This window comes from Thunnus thynnus, chromosome 5, assembly GCF_963924715.1.
Source record: "Thunnus thynnus chromosome 5, fThuThy2.1, whole genome shotgun sequence".
In the NCBI taxonomy this organism is placed as follows: Eukaryota; Metazoa; Chordata; class Actinopteri; order Scombriformes; family Scombridae; genus Thunnus; species Thunnus thynnus.
Genome location: NC_089521.1, coordinates 15,071,866 through 15,083,561, shown reverse-complemented (window position 1 = coordinate 15,083,561; position 11,696 = coordinate 15,071,866). Strand labels below are relative to the sequence as shown.

At 40.6% G+C, this 11,696-nt stretch overlaps 2 protein-coding genes across 6 annotated transcripts in view; one reads left to right on the top strand and one right to left on the bottom strand.

Annotated features, from left to right (window-relative positions):
- Window positions 1-682: 682 nt before the first annotated feature.
- Window positions 683-5,981, top strand: LOC137182885 (endoplasmic reticulum-Golgi intermediate compartment protein 2-like). Of its 2 annotated transcripts, none has more exons than XM_067589449.1 (13): window positions 683-1,103; window positions 1,298-1,345; window positions 1,431-1,477; window positions 1,566-1,633; window positions 1,816-1,856; window positions 2,843-2,944; window positions 3,092-3,184; window positions 3,294-3,349; window positions 3,486-3,584; window positions 3,721-3,818; window positions 3,909-4,071; window positions 4,983-5,062; window positions 5,177-5,981. In XM_067589449.1, the coding sequence occupies exons 2-13, from the start codon at window positions 1,308-1,310 to the stop codon at window positions 5,243-5,245; spliced, it is 954 nt and encodes a 317-aa protein (XP_067445550.1). In that variant the 5' UTR covers window positions 683-1,103; window positions 1,298-1,307; the 3' UTR covers window positions 5,246-5,981. The 2 variants fall into 2 exon arrangements, with proteins under 2 accessions (XP_067445550.1, XP_067445549.1); XM_067589448.1 differs by having other exon boundaries at window positions 684-1,103; window positions 1,237-1,345.
- Window positions 5,982-6,144: 163 nt separating this feature from the next.
- LOC137182884 (membrane-associated guanylate kinase, WW and PDZ domain-containing protein 2-like) overlaps window positions 6,145-11,696 on the bottom strand; it is an 88,788-nt gene continuing 83,236 nt past the window's right edge. For all 4 annotated transcript variants that reach the window (XM_067589443.1, XM_067589444.1, XM_067589445.1 and 1 more), the window contains 2 exons: window positions 11,216-11,354; window positions 6,145-10,165 (listed from right to left, as the gene is read on the bottom strand). In XM_067589443.1, coding sequence (XP_067445544.1) covers window positions 9,471-10,165; window positions 11,216-11,354 — 834 coding nt within the window. In that variant the 3' untranslated portion in view covers window positions 6,145-9,470. The remainder of the gene's footprint in view (window positions 10,166-11,215; window positions 11,355-11,696) is intronic.

Sequence of the window (11,696 nt, the reverse complement as noted above, 5' to 3'; positions counted from 1 at the left end):
CAGGGGCTTTAGTCAGGGCCTCTGTGTGAAGTGATTTTTGAATGACACTATGCAATACGGGCTCTGAATCTAAAACACTTGACGTTAAGGCATCTATACCCAGGGGGGCATCCTCTTTAAATATGTCCACAAGGGCATGTAATATTCCAGCATAAGAATATTGTGAATAATGCACATACAAGGAGAGGAACAGAGGGGTTAATAGGGGTCACACACATACCCAGCCCCATGTTTGCTGTGAGTCAGTTTATCTAGGGCCCCTCTATAAGACAATAATATAGGAAGGATCCACTCTGTTGCTTATTACCAAATAAGTTAATAATCAGATAACACAAAGTAATTGCGTAGTAATATTAATAGTGAATGACTCACAGACTGACTGGGAGTTTTGGCAGCTGCTGTCTGCTTTGCTCAGTTGCTAATCCAATCTTGGCTGGATCAAACGTTTTCACTCGCTAGTGGTAAATTATCAAGCACTAAACCGTTCGTACATGATAGCACTTATAACACGACATAGTTTTGAATGTTGTTCACAAAATTTAACCGTTTTAAACATTTCTTAAAACATTAAAATTAATGTTTTTTTAACTTGTAGCGACGTTAGCCGCCGTCAGAGGGCGCTAAGTCCAAATGTGTGCAGTTTTCTTCTAGACAAGGGGTCAAAAGACAAAGAAGCTAGCCTAACCAATAACACACTTACCGCATACTTTTTTATGTTTAACGTTGAAAAAAAGCCCTTAACCGTGGACTGAGCTGACGCTAACATTGTCTCTTTTGTAGTCATGTTTTAGCCGGCTAGTTGTCGTTAATGGTTGACGGTTAGTTCGGCTGTTGTCATGGTTGACGTCAGCACAGAAAAGCAGGAATTGAAGACTTGAACATTCGACTGCTCAACGGTCGTCGCACAAAAACAAGCATCGTTAACTAACAATTAGAAAACATTTCGCTCTATGAGGGAGTCACCTGAAGCTAAAACTACATCACTGCCGCAGCTGAGATGAAGAGACTGACCAAGAAGAAGGCTCTGACCCTGGTGAAAGAGTTGGACGCTTTCCCAAAGGTTCCTGAGAGCTATGTAGAGTCCACAGCCAGCGGTGGGACAGGTACAGATACACAACACAGCCAAATGTTGCTAGCTTTCAACTCTATAAGCTGCATACAAACTCCTACCCGAGGGAGTAGCGTCAGGTTAACTTATATATTTTGCATAATGACTCATTTTGACACTCTCTCCAGTGTCTCTGATAGCATTCACTCTCATGGCTGTCCTTGCCTTCCTGGAATTCTTTGTGTACAGAGACACATGGATGAAGTATGAGTATGAGGTGGACAAAGACTTCAGCAGGTAAGAGTTAAAGAAGTTTATTTTTGTGTCTAAAAACTATCTTGGCTTAACATACCTCTTAACTGCATCTGCTCTTCATTTACAGTAAACTGAGGATAAATGTTGACATTACAGTGGCCATGAGATGCCAATGTAAGTACTAAAATTGTATTTCAGCTTTATAAAAACACAGCTGATGGGAGAAAATTGGTCTTTAACTTGTATGTATGGATAAATGCAGATATAGGTGCAGATGTCCTGGATCTGGCTGAGACCATGGTTGCTTCTGATGGGCTAAAGTATGAACCAGTGAGTATGAGTGCCATTAATGTGTAATAGAAATTTATTCACTGTATTATAAAGATGGGAAACTTGACAGTGGTAGAGGTGTCAAAATTAAAAATGCTTTTAACTTAATTTAATCTATTGTGTTAAAACGGCAAAGCATATTTATGTTGATCTCACAATTATCTGTTTTTTTTCCATTATAGGTCAACTTTGAGCTCTCTCCACAGCAAAGATTGTGGCACATGTAGGTTCAAGTACACTAGTAATATCTGTTAATGTCACTCCCTAAAAGATTAGATTTTCAACTATTACATTCAGCAGGGAGTTGTTTTTTTAGTGGTGAACAGTACAGTCTATGGTCTTGATACAGTATTTACTCATCAGCAGTCCATTGGTGACACTGTTAGAAACTCTAAAAGATACCACAAGGTAATTGCTTATTGGAGCCATTTGTACAGTTTTTCAAGTCTGTCCTAAAACAATAGTTAGACCCTATATGAACACAGACATGTTTTTCCTCACTATAATCATTCCTTCTGTTCATACTGACCATTAAGAGATCCCTCCATAATGCACTTAAAATGTAAACGATGGTGGATAAAATTCACAATCCTCTTTCCATGCGAAAATGTATTTGAAAGTTTATTTGAAGCTAATATGAGGCATCAGCTGTCCAAATTAGTCAAATCAAGTCAGTATCTTCAAAATTGGTGTTTTTAGTGCCTCATTGCCTCTTTTTGTTAGAATCCTTCCACTGCAGCTCAACAAGAAAACACAAAGGGGGAATTTTATGCTAAAAAAGATTGTAAATGTGGCAGATATCCACTTGATATGACCAGCCCAGACTGCTGAAGCATCATTATCTTCAAATAAACTTTTTGATACATTTTTGCTCAAAACAAGGACTGGATTTTGCATCACTTGCATTGTAAGCAAATTTGGAGGGGATGTTCTAACGGTCAATATGAACAGGAAGAATGATTACAGCAAAGAAAACAAATCAGTGTTATTTGGGGACCTGACCTGGAAGACAGACTTGAAAAATTGTGAACCTATCTTTTAACGGTGCTAACATGCAGGCCAGAGTTGACATGTTTTTACATGTTTTTCCTTTTTGTGACATGAATAATAGGCTTAGATTTAAAACGCCATTTTACCCATTGCAATTAGCTTTGTCTTATCCCAAGTGAATCTTTGTTTCCCTAATCTGTCTTGCCTCTCACGTCACAGGACTCTTCTGCACATCCAGGAGCGTCTGAGAGTGGAGCACGCTCTCCAGGACGTGCTCTTCAAGGCTGCGTTAAAAGCAGCTCCTCCTGATGACCCTCAAAGGTACGGGAGCCTCAAGATGACCTCTGCTCTGTTGGGGCGGTTGAATATATGATGATAAACCAGAAAGTGTGCGATCTTCTGTACATGTTGATTAAAGTCATTTTAACATTTTATTCCCTCCACATTGTGTTGCTCCTTTTCCCATAGCCAGGACAGTTCCACTCCTCTTAGTGCCTGCAGGATTCATGGACACCTGTATGTTAACAAGGTGGCAGGAAATTTCCACATTACTGTGGGCAAGTACGTATCCACATGGCTTTAACACTCATAAATGTGTGTTGTTAATTTAGTAATTATTAGAAAGTTAGCATCCTTCATTCTAAACCGGGAACTTTTCATCCCTTCACAGGTCCATCCCACATCCCAGAGGCCATGCTCATCTAGCAGCCCTAGTTAGCCATGACAGTGAGTTTGTTTTCTTTTTGACCAAACCTTGTTGTATACTTTTCTACTTTATGTATGTTCTTATACTTTGGCAACAGGGTGATTGTATTAATGTGATGGGTATTATTAGTTGTCCTGACTTCGTTTTGTGTTACAGGTTATAATTTTTCTCACCGGATTGACCACCTGTCCTTTGGAGAAGCGATCCCTGGAATTATCAGCCCACTAGATGGCACAGAGAAAGTCTCACCTGATTGTACGTCTGTGTTGTCAAATAATCCATTTTTGTCTTGTTTTTAACATATAACCACTCTTTGAGAAAATAAATTGTATGATTCTATTTTTTGCTGCTTAACTCAGCTCTGTCATAACATTGTTTTTATTCTCTCCAGCTAACCACATGTTTCAATACTTTATCACCATCGTGCCCACCAAACTGAACACCTACAAGGTCTCTGCAGAAACACATCAGTACTCTGTCACAGAGCGGGTAGGTTTTAATTTTGGACCAGTTTGTAAATTTGTGTAGTACGCTATGTATCAGTATGAAAGCGAAAATGTTTGTATGTGTGTCCTGCAGGAACGAGCGATAAACCATGCTGCCGGCAGCCATGGAGTCTCAGGGATCTTTATGAAATACGACATCAGCTCACTAATGGTGAAAGTCACTGAGCAGCACATGCCTTTCTGGCAGTTTCTCGTCAGACTCTGCGGCATCATTGGAGGCATCTTCTCCACCACAGGTTCAGAACTCACACATACAAACTTACATAACATATATTAGTATTCAAATAATATCTGGTAATGTCCCAGTCCCAGATGCATCTTTAAAGGACTTCTTCATGTAAAAAAGAAGCTTTTTTTAAATTGCTTTCCTGACTTCTAGGGGGCCATTGGGTGCTGTTAATTTATTTATTTAACTACACTTGAAAATCATCTTGCAGGCTTAATGTGTTAGATAGGCAATCCATCACAGTGAACATTTATGACATTTTCTGACATTATAGATGATTAATTTAAGGGCTTTCTGTTGCCAGTTCTCTAATTTTAGATGTTGGCGCTTTTTTCATAAACGCCTGAACCCATGAACAAGAAAGTGTTTTTAAAACAGTCCCACATGAAACTGGCATGAACTCAAAAGCAATGACTGCCTGGAAGGTAGAAAATTAATCTTAAAACTTGTGGTATTCTTTTCAAAATATACACAATTAACTAGCTAATAGTAGCGGGCAAAGTCATGCATTACTATTGGTTTGCTCCTCTAAGATGTCATGTATACTCAAAAGCTGGACTTACAACGTTATAATGTTGCCATCTAAGAGGATGTTTCTACGAGGAAGAATATAATCTGGAGGAGATAATAAATGCATTGAACAAAAATGGTGGAGTAATTTGCCAGCTTGAAGTTTAAATTGTAGACAAACAATTCAGTTTGTGACACTCATTCTTAATTAAATGGTGTTAGACAGCTTGAAAATCAGCCAAAAATCATTCTTCATCGATGTATGTGAGCATGAAAACATCACGTTGTCAAAAACAGACTCGCACTTTGACTCAACAACCTCTCCTACATCAAAGCAACAACTAACATCATAACTCAAATCAAACCTCATGAGCATCAGTATCTTAAGTTGGATCTTTCTCTCACTTGCAGGCATGCTCCATGGTATGGTTGGCTTCTTGGTTGATGTGGTTTGCTGTCGTTTTCAAATGGGAATGTACAGACCTCTTAAGGTGAGTGAATATATGTCTGTAAACCTTGTTGACATGACATTTACTTTGAACTGAAATATATTGGAAAGGTGACAAGCAACGTCACCCTTTTTTCCCCCTCTTCTTTTATCTCAGGAAGAGGCTCCTCTGAATATGCAGGAAAACAGTGAGACACCGCTTCCAACAGAAAACTACAGTCAGTAAAGAGAGCTCCCTACAACTCAGCTGCAGCCGACCCACAGCTCACCATCTTGGCCTAACCCACAAGACAGCAACGAGCAATGGGAATATGTTTACAAGTTGTTTGATCATGAAAAATGTCCCTAATCTCTTGAGAGATGTGTAAATATTTTTATCATTTTTAAAATTTTTATTGGTGGGTGTATGTATTTGTGGGTGATTCAGACAATTGGTCATCCGCCTGGGAAGGACTGTAATCAATACCTCCACTAATCTTATGTCTCAATCACTGGAAAGCTGCAGCACCAGGAGGATTGAACAGCAGACATTTTGACTCATTATAGGAGAAGCACAGGTGTTACTGATAACATTAACGATGGCTCAGTCCCAGTAAGCCCTGACAACGACCCTGTATGCACAATACCAGAAGCTGAAGCAGCTAAATAGAATTCAGCTGTTCGTTAATTTCATTATTTACACCTGTGCTTCTCCTACCGTGACATGTCAAAATGCCTTCTGTGTAAAGGTCTATTATTGTAGATCTGACCTTGTTAAATACGAGGATACCTGGTGTTAAAGCACCTACACAGCCATGGTCCACCCACACAGGTGTTTTCACTTAAATTGACAAATTAATTACATTTTAACCCACATCATAGCGAAGTTAAATCAGCCACAACAGAAACAGCTGTGTGGGGGTGCAGAGCCTCTTAATGGGAACTATGTAAAAAAAAAAAAAAAAAAAAAAACAGAAAAAAGACCAGGAGTATTTTAAGTTGTTCCACGAACGTGCCTATGTGTAAATGCTTGTTGCAAATACAAGGCGGATTTGTTAAATAAAAATCCTCTTTCGACTTGATGTACATTCCTTGTTAATATTTATCATTGTCTCAGGTGTAAGAAAAGCAATCTGTAGAAAAGAATATTTTACACCATGTCAAGAGTTTATTTGACAGTATTTCAGAATATCTTTCAGTAAACAAGTTTTTTGTTTTTTAGCAAAATGTAATATATCAGTACTGTCGCATTTCATAAAAATAGTTGTTCACGTCTTTGAAACTACAGTATCAATGATACAGTAAACCATATTTGTAGGAATACAGCTGTACAAGGTGAATAGTACACAATTAACACTACACAGTTATACTTGATCTCAATGGGGAGTTATGAACGTGCCATCCGTCACAGGTTCCAATAAAGCAGTTTGTTTGTTTTCTGTATACAAAATCACTCACAGCAGGCAGGGGGACGGCCTGGATGGAGACAGAGGGCTGGATGACGTATTCGTTCACCTTTTTCTGACATTTGCACGCACAGTAAACACATTTCTACAGCCTAATGGCATGTTCTCATGCTCCTTGCTAACATGTTAACCAGTTTATCACATGAGCCACGGTTCTGTTCAACTTTTCAAGTCAGCTCAATAAAATCAAGACCATTTGTTATACTTAGAAACTAATGCGGGTAAAGATCTGTAAGGATGATGCTTTGTGCACAAGGTCTTAGTGTCTCAGTCTGCAGTCCGCCTTGCTAAAAGCAGTTAACTAGAAGCCCAGTTTACATGTACAGCTTGGATGTGCCATCATGCTGCATTCAGTCAAATTGTCACAAAGCACTGTGATTGTTTTTTAATCTGGTCCTCCAGCACTCTAAAGCTCTGGTGATACATTTTAAATGAGAGCAAACATCTTGTTGAGAGAGAGATAGTGACTTCATCTCCGGTGTCTGAGTTTATTAGCAGCATGGCTCCACTCTATGCTGCTAACAAAATTTGTGATTAAACTGCTTTTTCTAAAATCTAAGATCTTGAGTTCAGATTCAGGGAGCGCTGGTACTGCCTGCAAGCAAAGCAAAATGTTTGGTAACGCTTTAGAGAGAACCAAGTCCTCCTTTGATGACCATGACCTGCATGACATATTTTACAGATCCTTTCATACCAATTTCCTGGAAACTTTCTGAGTAATTTGCAGGTATTTAACTGTTCAGTCGTGCACTTTGGTACAAATTATAAGCAAAACAGAAAAACGTGCTAAATTGGTTTTGCTTATAAAGTTTCCACTCATCACATTTGGCTTCATACATAGTTTTTAATTTGCAAAAACTCTTAATAAATTTGATTCTTGACTGTTCTTTAGCAGACAGAAAATACTTACTTACTGTTTGTAGATTTGTATGTCAAACAATACATAAGCATATTCGGTTGTTTCTTGAGAATGCTATATCAACACTTGCGGTACCGTTTTTAATAATTTCCTAATAGTATCTGCTGTGTGACTGTTGTGTTATTTGGTAGTATACAGGAAATGTGCTCATTGCTAATATGCTTATATGTACAAATCACACAATCCCACAAATCTACACACTGAAAACTAAGTATTTTATGTCACTAAAAGAACTTTTAAGATTCTAATTGTTAAGATATTCAGATCTTTTGCAAATTAACAACTACATACAAACACAAATAGAATGAGTGGGCACTTCAACACTAAATCAACTTAACACTTTTTTCAGTTTTTAAAAAAAATAATTATCACCAAACTGCACCACCCTCTCTGTAAAATGAACCACTAAATACCTGCAAGTTACTCTGAAGCATTACCAAATGTTTTCTTTACAGAGTGGACAATTTAAGCTAATATATCTGAAGCAACAGTAAGCTCGGCCCACTTTGATAATGACCCAGTCTTGATAAACGTTCACAGCTCTACTTTCTAAGAAGAGGATGTAATGCTACAGGCTACATTTGATCCCCCTTTTTAAACACTAGGGGGACAAGGGCAATCATTGACATTGATAAGCTATACAGCTGAGAGTGCATCCAGATAACTGTATATACTGCTTGTGTGTTAAGTCCGAAGAGAAAGAGGCTCCACAACTCAACAGTTTGCTGATATGTGTGCACGGTCACTAATATCTGTTTTGCATTCAGGTTCCCAAAACAAATCACGACGGCAACAGCTCGGCATTAGTTTGAGTAAGGCACTCCGCCCCACCTCATAACCATCGGCCTCCTCTTCCCCACACCGATGCCCCTCTCCCACAGTGATGTGGTACACTTAGCACAGTAAAAGGCATAGAAATGGGAAATATAGACTGGACATAAAGTTTTCTGTTGAGCATTAAATGAATACAACACAGCTTATAATTCTGCACAATGACTGCATGGTTGACTTGTGATCAAGTTGTGTACATAACTCAAAACAGTATTATGGGTTCTTACTAAGCCAACTGTTTTCAGTCAGTCAAAAGTTCAATTTGATGAAAAAAGATCTTTTTTTTTGTCTCACATGAGTACCAACTGGTTAGCTCCACAGAGGAATTCCTCCCTATATTCTACCTCTAAAAGACATGTGAGTCCCTGTATAATGACATGGTGGTTTATATCCATGCACACGACCGCTGCCTCCCTCAGTGGTCTGGGTTTGGTGACTTGCACAGTCTTTGATATGTAGTCATAGACGAGGCCATGGAAATAGTGATCCTAAAATACTGTCCTGGTGTTTTTTTTTCTCTTTTCTTTACAATGTATCTAACTACAACACTGCCCCAAAAAACACCAACAGGTATGTTTTTGAATTTACCAAATGTACATATTTTTCACATCTTTACATTTACAGTATATGATATATTGGTAGGCATGTGAGATCTAACATATGTGTGGTTAACCAAGCTGTCATTTGGGTCAGTGCCATGTCCTCCAGGAGCTCGTGTTTCAAGAGAAGTTTCAGTGTCACTGCCTCCATCTGACAGATTTGTAGAGTCGTTCTTCCCGCTGCACAGAGAAAATGGAGCAAAAGTAAATCTTTTCGATGCACATATGTCTCTCTCCTGTGAGGAACTTTGTTCCATCTGAGGTTACGTTGCACTGACGAATCTGAAGCCAGATACGGTCGAGCAGTTAAAGGTACACGTTGAAAGCAAAGCTCCACTCAGAATCACACATTGTTGCTCCATCTGTGATCACAACTGTCACATCTGAGGGTACAAAATGCCTACGTATTGAGTAGTCTCCTTCAGGTTTTATACTGTATGTTACAATAGCTGTGAAAGTTCCTGTTTTTTAAGGTGGTGGGTGTAATAATCATCTTGTAAGAACAAATGAAACATAAAATATGATTTCAGAAGTAGATGGAAAGGAAAACAGGACAGAAAGAGAGAGAGCGAGGGAGTTTTTCTCAGACATCCATCCGATGGTAAACTGAACGAGGAGCCAGACAGTGTGATCCGGTCCAGACCAGCGAGATCCTTTCTACCTGCTTACTGTGGAGGTCCAGGACCTCAGGGTGCCAGGCAGTTTATCAGACCCAGGGATGTTCCAGGGCCCAGGGGAGGCAGCTGCGCTCCTTGCAGGAGGATCTTCCATGGTTTTAGAGGGGCAGCAGAGCCCACTGTGGCCACCGGCCCTCTCGTCTTCTCTGGGGAACAGACCTCTGGACACCAGCCTCTCCTGGAGGCTGACATGTCCATCTCCACTGCCTAGAGAGGCTCCATTCAAATTCACACTCACATATGGGTCCCAGGGCCAGACAGTGCTCATTGCCTGTGTGTGTAGGCCCTTCCTCTCACAGCAAGGGGAGCAAGTCTCCCTCTGCCGTTCTCTTCTTTCAGCAGGCCTCCCCAGGACAGCTTTGGGAGGCAAAGCCCGAGGCTGTCTGTCGCCTGGTCCACAGTCCACCCCTCCAGACCCCTGGGGGGTTCCCTGCCCCCTGATGATGCACTTCTGCTGGGTGGACCTGCCACCTGTAGCCCCTCTAATGGAGCTGTGGTCTGTCAGCTGTGGAGCTTTGTCTGCCATGCACACTGTGGCCTCTAGAGGGAGCTGATGAGGGGAGTCTGGGGCTGAGGCTGGATGGGATGAGAGCAATGGATTCGGGTAGGGTTCGAGGGTCACTTCCTGCAGGGCAGAGTGGATTGTAGAAAGGGAATCCCAGGGGCCGCCACAGTCTGTTGGACAGGAGGAAAACATGCTCAGGTGGACTAAGATGAAAGCAGAGTGGCACAAACAAGCATGCACATGCATATACTGTATATATAGAGAGGAAGCAGAGAGGATACAAGCAGAGAAAGAAACACAATAATACAGTGAAACCACAACATAATATATCAGGCAAACCTGCATGCAAATGTGTGTCAACAGCACACATCTGATATGGTACACCTAAAATTATATCTAGACTACTATGGTATTGACAAAACAGTTACATTTTCATTTTGTGTGACAAGATTCATTCAATGCTTGAGAACAATTAATCGTAGTTGTGTGACAGACTGATCCTGAGCAGCCCTGAGCAGACTGATTTCACACCGTCTACTTCACAGCCCCTCTACAGGATGATACAATTTCATCTAGAGGGTCACTTCAAACCATATTGCTCTCTTACTACAAGACACAAAAGCATCCACACACACACACACACACACACACACACACAGCTGCTGTTTTCTCATGCATAAAGTCATGATCATGCATACACAAACGCATGCTTAGAGCACAGCTACAGAGCACAGATTAATCAGTATGGAAAGAGAGACATGCTGTTTTTCACAAACCGTGTCTTTAGAGTGGCCCATTAGGAAGAAATAGGGGGAGCTTAGTGTGTCACCTTTCATGCACATGGAGAGGTTGGAAGGTACCATTCCTGAGGGAAGGCAAGTAAAAGCCTATACCAATCATTAGACTTAAAGCAGTGGGGTTACAACACATGTAGGATAAAGACGTTCTTCTGTTTGTTCACACTCGTTTTTTTTCACAGAGAGAGAAAATTAATTGTAGATGACAGAATAGAGGACCATGGAGCGAGGAGTAAAATGAAGAGAGATATTAATAATAAAGCTAGGGTTATTATGCTTGTTAATGTGCTCTTGAGTAAAACACACAGTATCTATCAGGGAAAAGCCAATAATCTCCAATATTATAGCGAGGAAGAGATCAGGTCAGAGACAACGGTAGAAAGAATGAGAATGAGACATTTAGTTTGTGCCAATGAAACCCACCATATTCTGGCACCTGTCCTGTGCCTCTCTTTAGCAGCAGCCTGACCCTCCTGCCTCCCGCCTTGATGAGTTCAATTGCACGGGCGTGAGTCATGTCCCGCGTGCTGTCCCCGTTAATCTCTATGATCTGATCCCCCACCTGGAGGAGACACGCAGAGCACAGGGTCGATTTCTGTCAACCTCTGTTTATCCACGGAAAGTTGACTTTTCTACACAAGTCGTTGCCTTCTGCTTGTGCCCACGCAGCATCTCTACTGGAGCAACTGGGGGATTCAGTTGCCACTAAGTGCCATGTTCAAGTGCATCTCAACTGTAAATGTTGACAGTTGAGCAGAAGGTTACACGGCCAGTGAGTTCACATCCTTTACTTACTCGCTTCCCCCCTTTCTTAACATCTAAGCTATTACTGCCCCATGAAGAAGAAATAGACTGTAAAATAAAGACTTCAGTTAAAAGAATGGCTGAAAGATGACAAGCAAAG

Bases quoted from the DNA above. Each gene is read 5' to 3' on its own strand.
- LOC137182885 (XM_067589448.1), top strand. From the start codon at position 998: ATGAAGAGACTGACCAAGAAGAAGGCTCTGACCCTGGTGAAAGAGTTG. The intron at 1,346-1,430 runs GTAAGAGTTAAA...CTTCATTTACAG, and splicing joins GTGGACAAAGACTTCAGCAG to TAAACTGAGGATAAATGTTG. The intron at 4,072-4,982 runs GTTCAGAACTCA...TCTCACTTGCAG, and splicing joins AGGCATCTTCTCCACCACAG to GCATGCTCCATGGTATGGTT.